General features: G+C 33.2%; 1 protein-coding gene across 2 annotated transcripts in view; it reads left to right on the top strand.

The window, feature by feature from the left end:
• LOC115884073 (plexin domain-containing protein 2) overlaps positions 1-21,675 on the top strand; it is a 106,169-nt gene that overhangs the window by 59,557 nt on the left and 24,937 nt on the right. For both annotated transcript variants that reach the window (XR_004050494.1, XM_030902532.1), the window contains exons 4-7: positions 7,206-7,337; positions 10,566-10,758; positions 15,564-15,773; positions 15,836-15,987. Coding sequence is in view for 1 of the 2 variants with exons in the window: in XM_030902532.1 (XP_030758392.1) it covers positions 7,206-7,337; positions 10,566-10,758; positions 15,564-15,773; positions 15,836-15,987 (687 nt within the window). In the remaining variant the exon portion in view is untranslated. The remainder of the gene's footprint in view (positions 1-7,205; positions 7,338-10,565; positions 10,759-15,563; positions 15,774-15,835; positions 15,988-21,675) is intronic.

Genomic DNA, 21,675 nt, shown 5'->3' with positions numbered 1-21,675 from the left:
ACAAGTTTTGCAAAATAATAGGTATTTACAATTCCTATATTATAATTAAACATTATCGTGTGATTATTATCATATTATTATTCCATTTGAATTATTTTTCACATCGGATTTGATAAATATAAGTGTTAAAAACATACTTGTAATAGTGATGGTGGACATTTATGATTACTTTTACTACCACGAGGACGATTACTCTGCCAAGCAACGCTACTTTATGACAGAATACAAGACAGTGACAGTTGTTCCTTGTAATTTTAATTCACAGTTAGGCTGTATTCCTTCTTACCTTCGTTATTGTGCGCGTACAGGGAACACAGCGCTAGCGGTTGACCGACCGCTGAGTATTTTGTTTAGCGGCAACTGTTTTGACTTTTTTGTCTATATTTGTGTGTAAAAAGGGACCGTTTAGGGAAACCGCTTACTCAGCCGCTGACTGTCCCTGAACGCGCCCATAGTTTTCTGTTCCGTTCCTTCAAAATATCTGTCAATAGTAGCTCTTACTTTGACATTTTCCTGTGGTTATGGATTCCGTGTGTCCTCTAATTCAAAATACACGATATAACACTTGACGAATTTATTTTCTAACTCGAAACACACCTACTATACGATACAACAAGTATCTAGTACCTCCGCCAATTTGTCACAATTTGCTATTACAGAACTCTATTCAAAAACTAAACTAATCTGCCGAGGGCAGGAGCGCTTTATATACGGTAACAGATTATGGTTCGCGAAATTTCCATTGTTAGAACTCTGTCGTATTCCTTTTTTTTTCTCGAAATTCTCGCTGCCTGGTTCGGGATTTTCAACCAATGTCTAAAAGACGGCGTCCTACTCAATTCCCGAAAGATTTCGCCACGCTCCCTGACAATATAAACACGCTTAGGTTTTATGCACTTCCGATAGATACCGCCATACACCTTGACACTCTTACCGATCCTAGAACTTTACAGCGGATGCGCAGATGAAAATGACTACATATTTCCTTCTGCGCAGGCATATCACTGTTCTTGGACGGTTCAGTATCGGTAATTAGAAAAACCCTAAGTAAGCTGTTGTCGCCAAATTAACCAGCGCAAAAAGGCTGGAATGCGATTCTGTAAACATATTTCCTGTATAGTGACTCATAAATCGTATAAAAATAACATAGGTTAGGCAAGAAATTTCTTGCTACGGAGCTTACAGAATCCCACTGCTGGTTTTCTAATTCCTTTGTCAATTATACCTATGTCATTCGATATACAGGTTGTTAATTTCTTTATTACTCGCGGCAAGAGCCTGTATGTCAAACTCGTCAAAAAAACTTGTTTGACGAGTTTAACAAATTACTGTTATTTGCAGGTTATCTTTCGACTCCATTGAACCGATGAATCAAGCATGATATAAAAGTCCTATAATGAGAATATTGAAATTTAAAAAACGTCGATATATGATATTTTATCAAAATTAATACAGTCATAAATAGTCTTTGGATGTCCCACACAAGACAGAGGCAATTTTGTTGACAACCAAAAGGAAAAAAAAACTGAAATATCTTTAAACATATTTCCTGTATAGTGACTCATCAATCGTATAAAAATAACATAGGTTAGGCAAGAAATTTCTTGCTACGGAGCTTACAGAATCCCACTGCTGGTTTTCTAATTCCTTTGTCAGTTATATGTCATTCAATATACAGGTTGTTAAGAGTAGTCGCAGCGATAGCGTACGGTACACACGTGTCGTTCATTGCTGCTGAGTAAAATAATTTCTAGTGGGTTGTTTTAAGTTTAACTAATTTTTGAAAAAGTATATGGACACTTTATAATACATTTATATCTTATACGTATTTAAAATGGTAAAACCTTGCGGAATTTGTAATGAGAACGGAAATCGAAAAAATGTCGGTTTACAGTGTGGTGGTTTTTGCGAGAAATTTTTTCACGGCCAGTGTTTGAATTTGTCGAATGGTCAAGTAGATGCGTTAAGCTCCGATGGTGCGTCATGGACCTGTGCGTCGTGTCGCCGTTCGGGAGTAGATCGTCGCCAGTCGTTTGGAGTTGGAGTAGGAGTCTCCCAAAGTGCATTCACGGTTCCGCAATCGAACCCGCAGCCTACTGCTGGTACCAGCGGTACTGTACAAGGGAGCCAGATCGCCTCCAGCGACATGATGGCAATTCTGCAGGCACTGCGTGAGGACATGCAACAAATGAAGTCGGAGCTGCGTGGCCTGCAGGAGTCTGTTTCCTTCTGCGGTGGAAAAATCAGCGGCTTCGAATCAAACCTAGCCAAGTTTAACGATTGCGTAAAGAAGGTGGACCGTCTAGTAACGGAAAATGCACAAATGAAAACTAGTATAGAATCTTTGAATGCTAAAATGAATGACTTAGATCAGAAGGCTAGACTTAAAAATCTGGAAATTCTGGGTGTACCAGAAAAAAATAACGAAAATTTATTTGAAGTGGTTGGTCAGATATGTGAAAATCTGAACGTCAACCTGGATCAAAATGACATCGACTTTGTCAACAGAGTTCCGAGTAACCCGAGGTATTCTTCAAATAAAAAGTTTAAAAATATTATTGGGCGTTGCAGAACCCTAAAAGTCAGAGACAATATTATGAATGCTTTAAAACTAAAACGTACACAGAATGGAGACCAGTCTGATCTTTCTATTGAGGGTCTGTCTAATAATATTTATGTCAATGAACATCTTACCCTAGCTAATAAAATTATTCACAAGGAAACACGGGACATCGCTGGAAGAAAGGGTTATAAATTTGTGTGGATCAAAAATGGAAATATTTTTGTGCGCAAGAATGAAACATCTCCTATATTACATATAAAAAATTCGGAATCAGTGAAGAAATTGTAATTATGTAATTCATTAAATACTTCATTCATTGTTCACTGGCCAACATGTCACTCAATCTGAACTTTTATCTACAGAATTGTAGAGGACTTCGTACAAAAAACTGTTGATTTTTTTTTTCATAACGTCGTGTCAAGTACGTAAGGATGTGTTGTGTTTTACGGAAACTTGGTTGAATAGCTCAGTGTATTCTAGCGAACTTTTAATAATGATTATATTGTGTTTCGGCGTGACAGAGAAACAAGCATTTCGACTAAGAGTGACGGCGGAGGTGTAATGATAGCGGTCGTTAACTTGTGTCTAGCCCTAGCAAGCAACTGTTAAGCCCGACCAATCACGTTAGAGTTTTTGACAAACACAAATGAATTAACACACTTCAAATAACCACGCTAACCAACCTGATTGGTCAAGCTTAAAAGTTGACTGCTAGGGCTAGACACTTCTATAGCGGTTCGGTCTCAATTTCAAGTGTGTCAGCACTCTGATTTGCAGTCGGATGCTGAAGACTTGTGGATATCTATTGGAATTAGTACACAAGAAAGAATATATGTATGTATCGTTTACTTACCACCAAATGATATTGTGGCTTATCACTCGTTTCTAAATAAATTACAAGTAAATGAACATTTAATAAATAAACACTGTTGTTTATTTTTGGGCGACTTTAATTTCTCATCTATTAGTTGGCAAAGAATTTATAACGACATTTTTACGAGCCACGAAATGTGGAAAACAAATTTTCTGAAATAATAGACACTATAACGGCTTTAAATCTTATGCAATTTAACAATATTTATAATGAGAATAACAGAATGTTAGATTTAGTATTTTGTAATGAAAAATGTATTGATCTGATTGAGCATTCCAATAATGCACTTGTTGATGAAGGCGCCCACCATCCTGCTTTGGAAATAACATTAAAAAAGAATATTATTAAAAAACTTGGTTACAGACAAAAGGTATTTTATAATTTTGGCAAGGCTAATTTAGATAATATAAACAAAGAAATTTTAGAGACGGATTGGCCAGGTGTCTTCAAAAACAATAGTGTTGATAGTGCAGTTGACATTTTCTACAGCATAATTAATAATGTTATTGATAAAAATGTACCTAAATATAAAAATAATAATAGATTTCCGGTGTATTTTAGAAAAGAAACGATTCAAATAATTTTAGAAAAAAATAAAGCTCACAAAAAGTTTAAAATATATAAAAACCAAAATTTACATAAAACCCACTAAAATTGGTATTGCTATTTGAGTATTGTAGTGGATTGTAATCTGTGTATGCTCCTGTATTGGTAAATAAATAAATAAATAAACATGCTTTAAACCTTGAAGATGTAAAAATTAAACTCAGCAAAACCATTAGTTACTTAGGATTCTGGCTTGATACCAAAAATGAAATTTGGCGAGCACATTGATAAAACGGTAACCAAAGCATGGAAAATATTAGCATGCGTTCTATTAGCGGTACTGTCTCGTCTACTTCCAAATTCCGCTAGGCTTCCATTATTCCTAGTGGGAGTAATTCACTCCCAACTTCTGTATCCTGCACCTATATGGTACAAGACAATGGAAAATTATAAATATAGACAGAAAATAAACAGTATACAGCCTACAGCGGCTATAGTATATGAAGATATACTATAGAGTGCTATAGAGTCAGTAGTGGCCTACAGAACAATTTCTGCAGAGGCTGTTCGTATTATAACTGGCATACCCCCAATGCATCTCTAGGTTCAAGAACTAGTTGAAAACTACCAATGAACTTTGAAAACTGAATCTAGAAATAAACTATGCATAAAATGGCAAGAAGAATGGATCAAGGGCAAGTATGGAAGGTGGACGTACAGTTTAATTCCTAATATTAGAGAATGGGTAGAGAGACCATATGGTCAAATAAATTATTATACCACCCAGACCCTGTCCGACCATGCTGGGTGTTTCAAAAATTATCTATTCAATCGGACGAAATCACCAACAAACCACTGTATATACTGTAACGAGATAGATGATGCTCAACATATCTTGTTCGAATGTCCAATATAGTCTGGGTTAAGACATCAGTACTATATAGCTATGAGCATTTCTTTTACAGCAAAAAATATGATAGATAGCCTGAAAGGAGGAACAAAACTGGACTGTTGCTTATAGAGTAATAAAAAGAATTATAAAAACGAATGAGGAAGAAGCACGTAGAAATACGTAGACAGTCCTCACGTCGAAGAAATGCGAAAGCGGTACCGTAGTGATGTATCGTAGAGAAAGGAAGGTGGTTTTCGTCAGTAGAAATCTGACACTACGTCTTATGCAAGATTTCCATCTCCTCTAAAAAAAGTCTTTAGATGTCGTCTGTGGAAATATTCCTCGACCTCTTGAACAGACTTCTAGACAGTATCTAACAGATACTGTCTGATTACTAATCTAACAGATTCGTAAAATATTAATATCACTATCAAAAATTCACTACACAAATTTTAAAGTTTCTTACAAAAATCTTTGCTTTCAACTGACTAGACTTGAAAAAAAGATATGTATTTTTTAACTAATTGATCTAATTGAGTATAATTGAATCATCTGGACGCCACAGTCCGAAACGCAGACCTATTGAGATGTTTTAATGGAAACCATGTTAGGTATGTGCTAGTCAAACTTACTAAACAGTTATTGTTTAGAAAAACATAGAGTTGGATTTTAGTAAACATAGATTTATTTGAAATTTAACATTAAGTAAATATAATCTGTACAGCGAGAGGAAGAGAGAGAAAAAATGTGCGGCACTGGCAGTTATCTGTCGTTTTAATTGAAAAATTCTCTTATTTTTTCTTATTACTGGTAATAAATATCATGGGTTTGGCACAGTTCAAACAAAATATTATTATTTAAACTGTGGTTTTGGCTTCTACTGTAAATATTATGAATAATATATTTGTACTAAAAATTCTTGGGATAAATAGTGAAATTCATTAAATAAGAGAACTTCCAATTTTTCAAGTTTGAATATCGGAGAACTAGGACTACGACTCTATTATCTGGCCAAAGCCAGAGGAAACAATACGTGGCACGTCTCAAAAGTGGATCATCCCTATAACTTTTTTTAATTTTTAAGATAAAAAAACGCGATTTGGTATGTTCACATAAATTAGGATTGATTGACGCGTTCAATTGTTTTTGGTCACTTCCTGTTTGGTTGACAGATGACTACAACTTTTGATTTTTAACTGGCACTCTCGATATTTTTTTACTTTATTCGATAGAAAATGACACTATGAATAGAATGCCGTATTATATGCCAACTTTTGACATTTGCGCTTAAAAAAAAATTGAATTGTAAATTTCAATCTAGAGTGCCACGGCTGTGTTAAAAACACTAATTTTTAATCAAGGAGCCTTGGAAAAATAGATTTGATTGTCTAATGTTTTTAGTGTCTTGTCTTTACCATTACAAGATGCCCAAATCGCATTTTTAATCAGGGGATGGCTCATTAGCATATTTGGAAAAATTATTTTCTACGAATAATTTGGTACCACACACTTGGTATTTCGGCCAAATTATTGTTATGAACCGCATGTTAGAATTTCAAATATGCGAAAATGTCAAAAGTTGACATATGATGTTTTATTCTATTCAGAGTGTCATTTTCTATCGAATAAAACTTTGAATAAGGAATAAAATAAAAAAATACCGAGGGTGCTATTTAAAAATCAAAAGTTGTAGTCACTTCCGGTGAAACAGGTAGTAACCGAAAACAATTGAATATGTCAATCGATCCTAATTTATGTCATATACCAACACACCAAATCTCGTTTTTTTATTTAAAAAAAATAAAAAAGTAATGGGGGTGAGCTACTTTTGAGATGTCACCCGGTATAATATAAATCAGCAAACAAAATACCTGTGTATAAAATACTATATGTATACATATAACTTTAAAATTTGAATTTTATTTCTGGTTTATTTTTGTTTTGTGACAATTGCTTGACTACTCTTTTGACTCGTTATATGCCTATAATTTGTTATTTTTTTTATATTCTTGATGACTTGATGATGTTAAATAAAAAAAAATACAGAAAACTATATTTTTTAATTATTTTTTTTTAATTAAATACATAATGAAAAGCACTGTACCTATTTATTTAAATTTTGTTTATTTTTTTTTAATATTATTAATTTATTTATCATCTCAGTTAGCAATAAAAATACCACAATGACGTAGCAAAATTCTAACTACAAAAATAAAAACTTATGCAAATATTACTAATCCAATTTATACATATGTATATCGAGATTCATAATAAATACCGTCTGTTTTCATATAAGAAGCAAATTGATAAATTATTACTATTTATTTCAGGATACACATATATTTTATAACAGCACCATATACAACAATCCTGACGTAGGAAAAACATTTTGGGTCGATTTGTCAAAGAGATCTGATGTTAAAGTCAATGAACTTCTGTCGAACTCTTACAGAAGAGCAGCAGTAAGTATGCAATTATTTAAGTCAAAACAGTTGAAATAAAAATGAGTAACATATTTGAGACAATAATCATAAGAATAGACTAAAATATTACATCTGACTTAGCGATGAGCAAAACTGTTACTTCTAAAAAAACAGTTAAAACTGTAAATAATTTAAAAAATAATTAATGTTAATTTTTAACAAGTTTTATGTCAATTTTTAGTAAATGACATCTAGAGAGTGACCACGCCAAAATTAATATCGATTATCATTGCCCAGCTGTTTTTGACGCCGCCGCCGTCTTTTTTTGATTATACGAGAAAATACTGTTAATAACAGACTTGCGATCTTCAAATGTTACTTTTATCTGTTAATTTTTAATTATTTACGGCTAACTACTATAAAAAAACAATTAAAATTAGAAATTCGGAAGAAAAAGTGTCATATTTTAGTAAGCTACCAAACTACTAACCGTAAAAAGAAGAAAAACAATAATTTTTTTCGTGACTTTTTCTGGCAAATTTGTTGAATATAATTTTTAAATAGTGAAGTTTTAATTGTTCAACTATTATTATTTTTTATAATAAAGTGGACAGAAAGACAGAATTGTACCTATACCGTATTCAATGGCCTTATTTCGACATTGCATCTATGAAAAAGAATACCCTAGTTTATACTGGGTATTTCCCAAAAATGGCTCACCCCTATAACTTTTTTTCATATAAATAAAACGAGATTTAGTACGTTAGTATGACATAAATCAGGATTGATTGACGTATTCGATTGTTTTCGGTCACTTCCTTATTTACCGGAAATGAATACAATGTTTGATGTTTAAATGACACACTCGGTATTTTTTTACTTCATATGATAGAAAATGACACTTTGAATAGAATGACATATCACATGTCAACTATTGCTATTTTCGCGTATCGTTTATTGGAAATTGTAACATACGGTCCATTACGACAATTTGATTCGAAATACCAAGTTTGTGGTACCAAATTATTCGTAAAAAATGATTTTTCCTCGGATTTTTTCAAATATGCTAATGAGTCACCTTCGTTCCACCTGAAAAAATTGAGATATGGTTAAAAATACGATTTGGGCATCTTTTAACCCGCTAGGAGAAGACACGAAAAAACATTAAGCTGCGTCCTCACTGAGTCGACACTGTCGATCGACCATGTCTATCGACATTGTTTATCAACAAGTCGACAAAACTGCATCTGTCCACACCAGATTGACAGAAATGTTTGTCGATCTGTCGAAATCAACATGTCTGACTAAGATGACGCAATAGATGCGTGTGCCGCATATATTATTATTGCCACTAAAAAAAGAAAAATTTCACGCAAAAGAAGATTTTGGGTTCGACCAAGTTTTCAAAATAGAACCAGATATAACGCTCTAGTAATTTGATAGGAGATTTAAAGAAAGATGTCGTCAACATATTGAGTCTTGATAAATGCTATGACTTTATCTTGCTCCCATTCCATTTCTTCAACGAAAAAGCACGACTACGATGTCAACTAGCCAAGATGTCACTGTGTATAACAGTTTGTAGTTTGTCGAATGTCGAACGTCGAAAACAGGTCCACACACTAATGTCGATCGACTGTTCTTTGATGTTTACCGACGGACGATGGAAAACAAATCGACATGTCGATCGATTAATTCTGTCGATAGACACCGTCGATTGCCACGTACACACCAAGTCGACAGCGTCTATAGACAGGGTCGATCGACAATGTCGACTCAGTGAGGACGCAGGTTTAGAACCATCAAATATATTTTTCCAAGGCTCCTTGATTAAAAATTAGTGTTTATTGCACAGCCATAAGGCCCACCGCATATTGAGACGCTGGCAGCGCGAAGCAGGACAGGGCAGCGTAGAGCAGGTTTGGTTTGGTTTGGTTTGGTTGACAACACTGTAAATCATGTGTTGTAATTTAACACCGCGTATTGTAGCACAGCGCAGGGCAGGGCAGTTCTGTCTCGCACGCGGGCTGTGTCGCACTTGTGCATTTGACACAGAAAATGCGTGACAAAGTACTGCCTCGTGTTTGTTTTGAGTTTTAACCTTGCCGGTTTTTCGAAAATAATGGAATCGATGGAAGAAAAATTGGTTGAATTAGTGCGTAGACATTCAGTATTATATGATACCAGTCATTCTCACTACATGAAAACTAAATATAAACAAGCTATTGCCTAATTTCATAAATGTGCTATTCCCTAATTTCACTTTCCTTGACTTCTGATAAACTGATAATAATGTTTGGAACTCGGTATCCGAATCTGACTCGGAGCTTAAATCCAGATAATATTCTTCCAGCCATGTTTTTATTTAATTACTCCCCAAAAAACATACAAAAACTCCTTGCAGACGTAGCTGACATACAAAACAGCATCTCAATATGCGTGGAGCACTGTGCTACACATAAATTTTTCTTGATGTCCTGCCCTGCCCTGCCCTGCCCTGTGCGTGCGTGTCACGCAGCTCAATATGCACCTAGACTAACACTCCAGATTGAAATTTAAAATACGATTTGTTTAAGCAAAAGCAAAAGAAAATGCTAAAAGTTGACACATGATACGGCATTCTATTCAGAGTGTCATTTTCTATTTAAATATTAAAAATTAAAAGTTTTAGTCATTTCCGGTGAAACATGAAGTGACCGAAAACAATTGAATACGTAAATCAATCCTAATTTATGTTATATACTATCATACCATTAGGGGGAGTGTTATAAAAAACTACGATAATAAAATCGCAACCAAAGTTTCGAATAAACGAATAAATGAAAAATCACGGGAAGGTTAACTGTGAAAAGAATCACCTCATGCTCGATATACAATATGATCGAAAAAAACGTCAGCGATAGCTATGAAATGAAGATCGCTGTCATTTTATATGTAAAATTATATGGGAAATGTCATCGATGTTCATTTCCAACCCAACGCAGGTTTTTCATTCCTACAGTATTATTCCTTACAAGGTATTATTTTTTATATTATTTGTGAAGTTCAAAATTGTTTAATGTTTTTAATATTTGAAAGAAAAATAGCATGTTCTATTCGGAGTGAAAATGTACTTTATGCGCATCGTAACGTCGTCAAACGTACATCCTCGACACAAAAAGTATATTTTTTACTTCTAATAAAGCAATATACCACAGAACAGAATCTGTTCTGTGAATATAATATGAATTCTGGAATTGAAACATTTTAACGTTACTATTTTTTTAGACTATAAAACTGTCATTTGATTTTCCATTCTACGGACATTATATTAAAAATGTTACTGTGGCCACTGGAGGATTTTTATATACAGGAAATTACGTACATTCTTGGTTAGCAGCTACACAGTATATCGCCCCATTAATGGCTAATTTCGATACGTCGCTATCAAATGATAGCTATATAAAATTTGTTGATAATGGTAAGTACCTATCACTCTCTGTAATGAATATTCAGCTTATTTAATTTTAATGAAGGATACAAAGAATATACAGAGTAGTCCGTACTGTAGTAAAAAGTGCATATAAATGTATGCTTCCTAAAATGCTTAGTTTCGGATATACAAGGTGTCGAAGTTTCATTTTTATTTCGATTTTTTCCAAATAATTTTTGAAGGAATGTCAATATTTTTATGAAGATTGGTGTCTGTTAGTTTTTTGACCTGTGAAATTTTATTTTGATGTTAGTGTGACTCCTACTTGTAGGGGGCACCACCTACATATTTTTTAACTGCTATAAAGAATAATAACTTTTCGTCCATACCTGTATAAAACTGCTAAGTAAAAAAATATACATTTACGACGTTTTTTAGGTAAAAAATTAATAGTTATCGAGATATTTGGAATCTAAATTATCAGTACCTGTCATTATTGACATAAATTAAACATGCTGACTAAATAGTTATTAGACTGAAATCATAAATTTGAAATGTTTTTGTGTCAAAAGTTCAACGGAAACTATTTTATTGTCATTTTTTCAAAGAAAAATTTATGATTAATTTAAAGAAATAAAAAGTTCCCAAATGTATCATTTTAGTCAAATAACTGTCTATTAGAGCAAGAGACATTTTGTATGTAAAAAATCACGGTAATGTGTATTTTTTCCGTAATTTTTTCACTCAGTAGTTTTATACGGGTACGGACGAAAAGTTATTACTCTTCAAAAGAATTAAAACGCATGTAGGTGACGCCCCCTATAAATAGGAGTCATATTGACATCAAAATCAAATATCTCATGTCAAAAAACTCTCAGACACCAATTTTCATAAAAATATTGACGTTACTTCAGAGATTATTTGGAAAAAATCTCGAAATAAAAATGAAAGTTCTACACACTGTATCTCCGAAACTAAGCATTTTAGGTCATACATTTATATGATAACTTTTTGTCTTATTTTTATCTGCAGAATATACTGCTGAAGTTTCCGGAATACAGTTTGGACCACCCTGTATATTGAATATTAAGAACACCAGATACGTTATCGATTTTTTAATATGCTTTTTTGTGTATATGCAAATTGAAACTAATTGAAAAAGGTGACTAACCTTTCATGGCATATCTTTAAAACGATAACATATAAAGTTAAGCACAAATAATGTGGTGTTACTTGAAAAAAATGATGACATATTTTTAATATAAAAAAGTAAAAACCTAAAAACTACAGAGTTGTTAGTGACAATAGTAATATTTGGTCAAATCTTATCATTATACCGGGTGCGTCTCAAAAGTGGCTCACCCCCTATAACTTGTTTATTTTTTCAGATAAAAATCGAGATTTGGTATGTTAGTATATGACATAAATTAGGATTGATTGGTGTATTCAATTGTCTTTGGTCACTTCCTGTTTCACCGGAAATGACTACAACTTTTGATTTTTAAATGATACCCTCGGTATTTTTTTACTTTGTTCGATAGAAAATGACATTCTGAATAGAGTGACATATCATATGGCAACTTTTGACATTCTCGCTTAATAAAAAATAACATTTACCATGGCTATGTTAAAAACACAATTCTTCATCAAGGAGCCTTGGAAAAATAGATTTGATGGTCTTATGTTTTTAGTGTCTTGTCCTGGTCAGTTAGAAAATGCTCAAATCATTTTTTTAAACATATCTCAATTTTTTCAAATGGAACGAGGGTGGCTCATTAGCATATTTGAAAAAAGCATTTTTTTACGAATAATTTGATACCACACACTTGGTATTTCGAGTCAAATTTTCGTCACGAACCGCATTTTATAATTTCAAATAAACCATATATGCGAAAATATCAAAAGTTGACATATGATATGTCATTCTATTCAGAGTGACATTTTCTATGGAATAAAGTAAAAAAATACCGGGGGTGTCATTTAAAAATCAAAAGTTGTAGCCATTTCCGGTGAAACCGGAAGTGACCGAAAACAATTGAATGCGTCAATCAATCCTAATTTATGTCATAGATACCGAATATACCGAATCTCGTTTTTTTAACTAAAAAAATAAAAAAGTTATAGGGGTGAACCATTTTTGAGACTCACCCGGTATATGGTTGCCAACCAGGCTACCCTCCTGTATTCCAGAAGACAGTCCTCTTTTTGATCGTACTGTTCTCTTTTCTCTAGTGATGGGATAACTCGAGCGAAAATTCGCTCGAGTACTCGATTGTTGAAATAACCGACATCGCTCGATTATGAACGAGCGATGCATGTGACGAATACAAAGCGACGAACGCAAGCGATCCTAGAATGAAATAAATTGAAATCCGATTTTAATGTGACATACTCGATAAAAAGCCGAGCGAATTTTCTACATACATATTGCAAGTAACAAATTTATACGATGCCGTATATAATAATAATGGCTTTATTTAATAAATAAATAGGCGAAGTCTGGCTAAAAAAGCCACTCACATGTACCGGATGCGTCTCAAAAGTGGCTCACCCCTATAACTTTTTTATTTTATTAGATAAAAAAATGATATTTGGTATGTTAGTATATGACATAAATTAGGATTGATTGACGTATTCAATTGTTTTCTGTCACTTCCTGTTTCACCGGAAATGACTACAATTTTTGATTTTTAAATGGCACCCTCGGTATTTTTTTACTTTATTCGCTGGAAAATGACATGCTAAATAGAATGACGTATCATATGTCAACTTTTGATCTATTCGCTCAAAAACGAATTGTATTTTAAATCTGAAGCTAGAGTGCCATGTCTGTGTTAAAAACACTAATTTTTAATCAAGAAGCCTTGGAAAAATAGATTTAATCGTCTAATGTTTTTAGTGTGTTGTCCTGGCCGGTTAAAAGATTCCCAAATCGTATTTTTGATCATATCTCATTTTTTTTCAAATGGAACGAGGATGGCCCATTAGCATATTTCGAAAAAGATTTTTTTACGAATAATTTGATACCACACACTTGGTACTTCGAGTCAAATTGTCGTTACGAACCGCATGTTACAATTTCAAATAAACCATATGCGAAAATATCAAAAGTTGACATGTGATATGTCATTCTATTCAGAGTGTCATTTTCTACCGAATAAAGTAAAAAAATACAGAGGATGCCTTTTAAAAATCAAAAGTTGTAGCCATTTCCGGTGAAACCGGAAGTGACCGAAAACAATTGAATATGTCAATCAATCCTAATTTATGTCATATACTAACATACCAAATCTCGTTGTTTCATCTGAAAAAATAAAAAAGTTATAGAGTTGCGTATCTGAGAGACAAAATTTTACGACCTACATCGACAATGCTTCGAAATAAACTAAATCAAGCGAATCGATCGCTGCTTACTACTTGCCGTTCATTACCGAAAGAATATGTGCCCTGCGCACGCAACTTACTGCTTGGCGCTTGGCGTTAACGAGTACTTACAACATGCGACGGGTGAAAACCGTATTTTTAAATACGAGTGATATATCGCTCGAGTGATCACTCGGTTATTGCAATCGCTTGATACTTTGATACTCGAGTACTCGATTATTGAAATTAATCGGTTTTTCCCATCACTACTTTTCTCTTACGTATTGAAGCAGTCCTCATTTTTACACACCATACTGAAAATTTAAAAAATAATCGTTTATCGCCACACCGCTTAATAAAGTTTTTAATCTGGAAACAATGTGGCTTTCGCCCTTCATTACTCACATTTATTTGTACCCACAGAAAAGAAATATTTACGTACAATAAATATTTGCGGATTTTTTATATTTACTTAATGTTAAACTAAACATTAAGGGCCATTACTACCATTTTCCCGTTCAAAATGTATGTTTTCCCGTTATAAATATATAAGGTTGCGATGAGTTTTTGCAACCGTTATTAAGCTTCTTGTACACTTCGCTCTAAAAGAGGTTCTAAAAAGAACGATGTTTCGACTGGAAGGTCTGCTAGTAAAGATTTTTAGGCTTTAAGTATCACAACATATTTCATTTAAACCACAGATAACATTTCATTTAAACCACAAAAAACAAACAAATGGTATCTACCACATTTAAACCAAAAACTCGTAATACAAAAGTAAAGCGTCAAAATGAATGACAATGCCAGGAAATAAATAAGTAAATGTAGCAACTTGACACTTTTTACAGCAGAGCTACCACCTGAATCCCCAGCGGGAAATTTAAATTTCAGTTAGCCAGCCCGGCGCCGAATATGTTCATGGTTGGCAACAATGAATTTAAAATTCGCGTCCTGGATTACGTATCGCTTATAGTTGTTCATTTAAAACAAATACCTGTAAGAGTCCTTGTCATAGCTTGCCAAATTTTAAGCAGAAATGTAACACCACATTTACATGTGCAAAAACTAGTCCAGGGCTATGATCGTTTTTACACAACAATATTTAGAAACACCTCATTTAACAAAAACGCGACCAGTATGGACTCTGATTTTAGGTTTTTGTTTTGGGAACGTTTGTAATATTTTGGACCATGATTGTTTTTGCGCCGCATATAGCATTTTATAATTATAACTGTCAGCTATAGACAATAACATTAGTTAGTTAATATACCTACTTATTTAGTTTTTTATCATTTTCTTATTAAATAATAGTTTCATTCAGAACCTCGCAATTAGTGAAATAAATTAGTGATTTTAATTAACGTACAAGTTTGTTAATTAATTTCAATGAATTGAAACCACTAATTGCGAGGTTCTCAATGAAGCTTATATATAAGAAGCATATGAAATAATTCCATATGTTGATTTAATCCTTAGTTAACATATTTTAGGAACATCATTTACAGTAGAATGGGAAAGAGTAATATTGCAAGATAAACGTAAAGATGGCGAATTTACTTTTCAAACGACATTACACAAAAATGGAGATATAGTGTTTGCTTATAAGAATGTCCCTTTATTAATTGAAGATATCAATGACGACTTTCATCCTGTCAAAGTTGGACTTTCTGACGCCTACATTTTAGATAGGACGATATTTTGTAAGTGGAGATGATTTAATTATAAGTTTCACTATTTCATTTACTTTTTTTTATTTTTCCAGTTGTAAGGAGAAAAACAATTTACGAATATCACAGAGTTGCGTTTACGAAAGAAGAAATTAAAAATTTGACTGCAATCTACTTAAAAGCTTTACCTACTTGTCTTGATTTTCACAATTGCTCATCGTGCGTGAATGCTGAACTAAGTCTTGAAGTAAGTAAATTACTTTGAATGTAGTAGACAATGTTTGAGTATTCATCCTAACAGAATTTCACTTCCATTAACTTTCGTTGCTTTTTCGTTTCGGTCAGATGTATCAATAATGTTGAAGAAAGAACGGTGTGTAAGATAAAAGTAAATATGGATAATGGAAGTCCGAAATTCTTTTAGTATCAAATGAATAGCCCCCCCATACACCAGAAGATTTGGCCTGCGGATTTGGTCTGCTTAGTGCCACGCCAAGCCTTTGGCGCACCAAGCCTGCCACAGGACAAACCCGCAGACTTGATCTGTCAGATTAGATTAGTCTAAAGAAAAACGAACGAGGGATAAAGTCAGCGGACTTGTAACGCTGTTTCTTTCTCAGGGGCAGTTTTCATTCCGATAAATTGTCTATATAAAAGCGGCTTATTGAAACGTCAAATTTCAAAGACTTAAGAAACGTCAAAATTTCAACAATCAAAGACTTAAGTCGCTAAGCCAGATTCAAAATACGAAAGTTTTGGTACGTGACAGGCCAAATCTGCAGGCCAAGTCCGCAGGCCAAATCTTCTTGTGTATGAGGGGCTAATTACTTTATTTGATCTTGCATATTATATATTATATACTCTTTTATTATTTTTTAGGGTCTAATAATTTAGGTACTAATCTGAATAATATAGCTAAAGGGTCATTGCATACTTTCGTATTAAAATAGTTTCTATATATATACTTCCTAGGTTGCTAGTACTTTCGGTCTAACTGGAAATGGTTACAAATTTACTTATTTTAGATAGAACGACATATATTTTTTTGTATTCTGCAATGTTGTGTAAAATGTTTTATACGTAAAGTTTAACCGTTTCTGAAGTATTATCAATTTTGACTAATAATAACATTTATTTACAACCACATATGTAATACTGACTTTTAAAAAATTTGAAAGTGTCAAATTGTCTACATTTCTTCATTAGATTGGAAAGTGCCCATAAGGACAATGTAAACACTATTTGGCGCTATTCTTGCAAAGGTCGCGACTCAAAGCTCTTGAAAATTTCGGAGCGGTTCGGCTTTTTCCGGAATTATATCGCCAAATATTGTTTATTCCTTTAGTTTATTCAAGTTTATTATTATTTTCTTTTAATTTTATAAATAAAATACAGTGTGTTGCATACAAGAAACTTTATTTTATATAAGGACATATATGAAATACTTATGAAATATTGGAAATTAACGTTATACCATGATTCACGATGGTTTTTGCAGTTCACAGTTCACAGCACAGCTTTTTAAGTTTTTAATGCCACTTTTTCACAATTATCACCGGTTGGAGTAAATAAAACTTGAATTAAACTCACAAGATAGCAATAATTAATTTGAATATGGACGCTATAAACACTTTTCGGAATTTCTTTAATGAGAGCGGTTTAGATTTTGAAAGATTTTATGATTTTTGAAGATTCTGACTTTGACAAGAGAAAATTATTTCTGTTTTTGTTTGCGGTTGTCTTAGCAACCGCTATAGCAGCGCCAGATCGCGTATAACGGTCGCGATCCAAAATAATTTCGCAACCTAAAATTTTCACGGGCTTTCCAATCTATGCATTTTTCCCTCTTCTATTTCCCTCACCCATTTCCCTCATCCATTCCCTCACTCGATTTTTCTCGCCTCATTTAATTAAGCAAAATATTCTTGTAATATCTTTATTAAATACTTATCTAACATTAACAAAAATAAACAAGAAGATTAACCATAATAATTGAAGATTTTAATCCCAGGCACACCTACTATAAGCGCAACCTAAAACAATGAAAAGAAATATTTAAAAACAGAAAAAGAAAACATTAAAAAAAGCCTTACTTTAATAAGTTTTTTTTAATAACTTTTCTTTGGCTTAAAACCTACATTCTGGCGTTTTTAAAAAAAAGTGACGAGTTTGTGATATTTTGATATGCCAGTCTTTTCCCTTAATTCTAGCATTGTCCGTATATCATGCTGTTCGTAGCCGAAAGAGTAGATGGTTTTTTCTGCCTTGCCATGTCGGTAAATATGCCATCAAGACTGTCTCCGAAGCAATATTCTTAGCATTTCTTTCGGCACACCATTTTTCGTATATGTATTTTCAATGCTATTTCATATCGCCCCTACTTTTCTCTGGAAGTAAATTGGCTTCTGCTCTTTTTGCAGCTTCTGTAAGTTCTGGTGGAGTACCAATATTAAAGTTGTCTTCATTATCAGAACTTTCCGACGACATTCTGGCTTTCTATGTTATATAAATTCGAAAAAGCGAACGAGAAATTCAAAACTGTCACTTAGTTGTTTGTTTTGCTTCTGGTTTTGCTGTTGAAGGTTTGCCCCATACCACTGGTGCCCATATTGGTACCGGTAACTAATTTTCGTATATTTATTTTTTTCAAAATAAAATACTGTTCCTATTTTTTAATTAATGATGTGGTTGTAAATAAAATAGTATACAAACCTCGGAGGAAAGTTTTCATTATTTTGTCTAAATAAAACTATACATTTTTCGGCATTAAGTCATTACTTTACAAATTTGTGTTGTCTATTTTTTAGGATAAGTTTTACTCAAATTAAATTTTTACAGTATGTTATTATTGAAATCTTATAAAAAAAAGTACTTAATAATTAAAAATAATTATTAGTACTATATTTTTATTTAATTAAATAAAAAATAATAACTGGGGATAAACAACAATAAAATAAACTACAAAAGACGATTACACATTGCACCTAAAACAAAATTGGAGGTTTCTTTTGAAACTTCTATTTTTGTTTCTTTTATTTTATAGTTTTCAAAATAAACTTTGCTTAAAGTTAGCAATACCAACTACCTTATATACAGGTATAACTCTAAAAGTATAACTTTTTGGGTCAAGTTTTAATTTGATATAAATTACAATAGTCATTTTAGTTCCATAGGCCTAAATACCAGGTAAATTCCAATTTAGGTAGCTTGTATTGAAATGTAAAAATAGTTCTTTGTTTTTAGAAACTGTAAAATATGTCAAAAAAACTTACATTTTAGTCATATCTTTAATAAAAGTCACCTTTATTTTTCTCCTAGAATCCGGACATTAATTAATATAAAGCATTCCATTACAAAAAAAAACAATTTGATATGTAAATCTTTCTGGGTACACCCTGTAGAACACACTATATTTTTAAAAAGTGCTCTGAATTAATACAGGGTGGCGCACCTCATTCGCCTTGGTTAATTATACGAAAACGGAAAGATGTAGAAACAAAACATTTTATGGGTATATGTGGGGAGACAATGTGCACAATTTAAATTTATTTTGAAATATACAGGGTGTTTCAGACCTAAGATCCATACCAAAGTTATATTTTTTCTTATGGAACATCCGGTATTTTATTTCATTTTTGGATTCTTGTGCTCAAAAAAGGTATTTATTATAAGGGTTAAATATGTTTAAAATCTTTAGTTTTTGAGATATTTAAAGGTATTTAAATTTGCATGCTACAATAGAATAGACTATTAACACCCTGTACATTACTTTTCAGAATTAATTCTTATGCTGAGTTTAAAGGTAGAGAAATAAACTTTACTGAAAAATGGTATTGGTTTCTTAAATTTATCCAGGGCTATCAAAAGTTGCTGATCTATTTTAAGGATATATTTTATATGAAAACTTCGTTATTTCAAATGCAACTTCCTGTATGTTTTTGGTTTGGTTGTCTTCCGGTATGTTTTTTAATAAATCGAAGCAGATTCAAATGCTCTTTCAAACTATATTAGGGTTTCCTATACCTATCTAGCTCAGATTTTGAATAAAAAGCGATTTTTAAATAAAATTGCAATCAAGATGGCTGGTGTCGCCATGGCAATTTTCTAGGGACAGTTAGTAACTATTTTCAAAGTCGACATTAGTTTATAGACATTATTATTTATAATTTATAACAGTTTACCTAAATTTATCTACAATAATTTAATAAGTAAGTATTCGTTATTTTATTAAGAAAAATAAAAGTGTATCTGTTGGCGGAACGAATAGATATGTTATTAGTGATATTATTTTGTGAGGAAAATTGCTTCTTGGCCTCAAGGGCTTATGCTCAAAGATATCCAAATAGGAATCTTCTCGATAAGCGTTTCTTTGAAAAACTACTTGTCCTATTTCGCAGAGCTGGTAGTGTGGTTTATAAGAAACCTATTAAGCAGAAACCTTTCGTTGGAAGCGAATAAAATGAATTTGCCGTAATTGGCTATTTTATAGAAAATCCATATATCTACAAGTCATCGTAAAATAATTCAAAGAACTACTTCTTCGTTTTTCTTGGTAGAATAATATACACATATTTAATAAATATTATTTATTAAACTATTGTAGGTAAATTAAATAAAAGTAAACTGATATAAATTTAAATAAGTCCATAAACTAATTTCGATTTTGAAAATAGCTACTAGAATGCAGAGAATGCAGAATGTTTAGGAGGGGAGTGGACCGCGACCTTATAGATCTATTGTGTGTTCCCCTTTCTTGAGTTATAACGAGTTATAACTCATCATACAGTCTCAGGGCTTTAAGAAAAGCCAGTATCTGAGACGGCTCCACAGAGGCCAGCTCTCCATCCTCGACATCAGACGTACCAAGGTTCATGGCACGAATGGTCGTCGTCTCGGCACTTACTCAGTGATAAGGTGTTCTGGTGTTTCCCATTTTCCCCACAAAATCTGCATTCGCCGTTGTTTCTCAGTTTCAGCCTACTGAGGTGTTCGTTGAGGAGACAGTATCCTGTTAGAAACCCCGTGACAATCCGAAGATTGTTTTTACTTAAATCAAGGAAAACCTTTGATTTTTCTCGGTCATAAGTTCTAAGGAACTTTTTCGAGTGTTTTAGACCGTTGGAGGACACCCATTCCAAGTTACGGATGGAGTCTTCCAGATTCTTCAGTTCCGCTTTCAGTTGGTTCCCGTTTGGAAAACAGAACGGTTCTGGTCCAGTTAGTGGAGTGTTCGCTCCTTTTCTAGCTAAATCATTTGCTTTTTCATTGTCTCCTATCCCTTGGTGAGCAGGCACCTTAGAGTAGGAGGACTTTATTTTCCTTGCCTAATTTGTTGAGCTTCTCCAGGCATTCTTTGACCAACTTCGAATTGATGGTTACTGAGTTGATCGCGTTAAGTGCTGCTTGACTATCGGATAGGATGGCAATTTCCGGTTTTCGATAGTTCCTATCTAAGATAAATTGTACGCATCTTTCGATAGCGCAAATTTCTGCCTGAAGGATACTGGGGTAGGTGCCCATTGGTTCGGAGTGTTGCGAGCCGGTGTGGACTCGACCTAACCTCACAATATGGCCCGCCCTCGGATGACCTTAACATCGCATAGACACCGCAATGATTCATTCGTTCGAGAAGAATCGAGACCCACTAGAATGGACTAGTACATACGAGAACATTCGAAAACCTTCTCTATGCGCCTAACAATCTATGGACTATTCTAGATTTCTTTTGCTGTAGGTATAAAAGCCGGCGGCAGTGGCCTAGAGAGGGCAGTTATAAATATACCAGTGCAGTTGACGCGCAAAAATTCAAAATAAATTCTTAGTTATAAATCGTTTGTAAATAGTTCTATAAGTCTTTTATCGTTATTGTTTTTGTAAATTAGTGTTAAATAAATAGTGTTTAAATAAATTGTGACTTTCTATCCACACGGAACCG

The sequence above is a fragment of the Sitophilus oryzae genome, unplaced genomic scaffold, assembly GCF_002938485.1.
Source record: "Sitophilus oryzae breed Bouriz unplaced genomic scaffold, Soryzae_2.0 scaffold_2014_pilon_pilon, whole genome shotgun sequence".
Classification (NCBI taxonomy): Eukaryota; Metazoa; Arthropoda; class Insecta; order Coleoptera; family Curculionidae; genus Sitophilus; species Sitophilus oryzae.
Note: the sequence above shows the minus strand (reverse complement) of the source record. Positions and strands in the feature narration are given on the sequence as shown.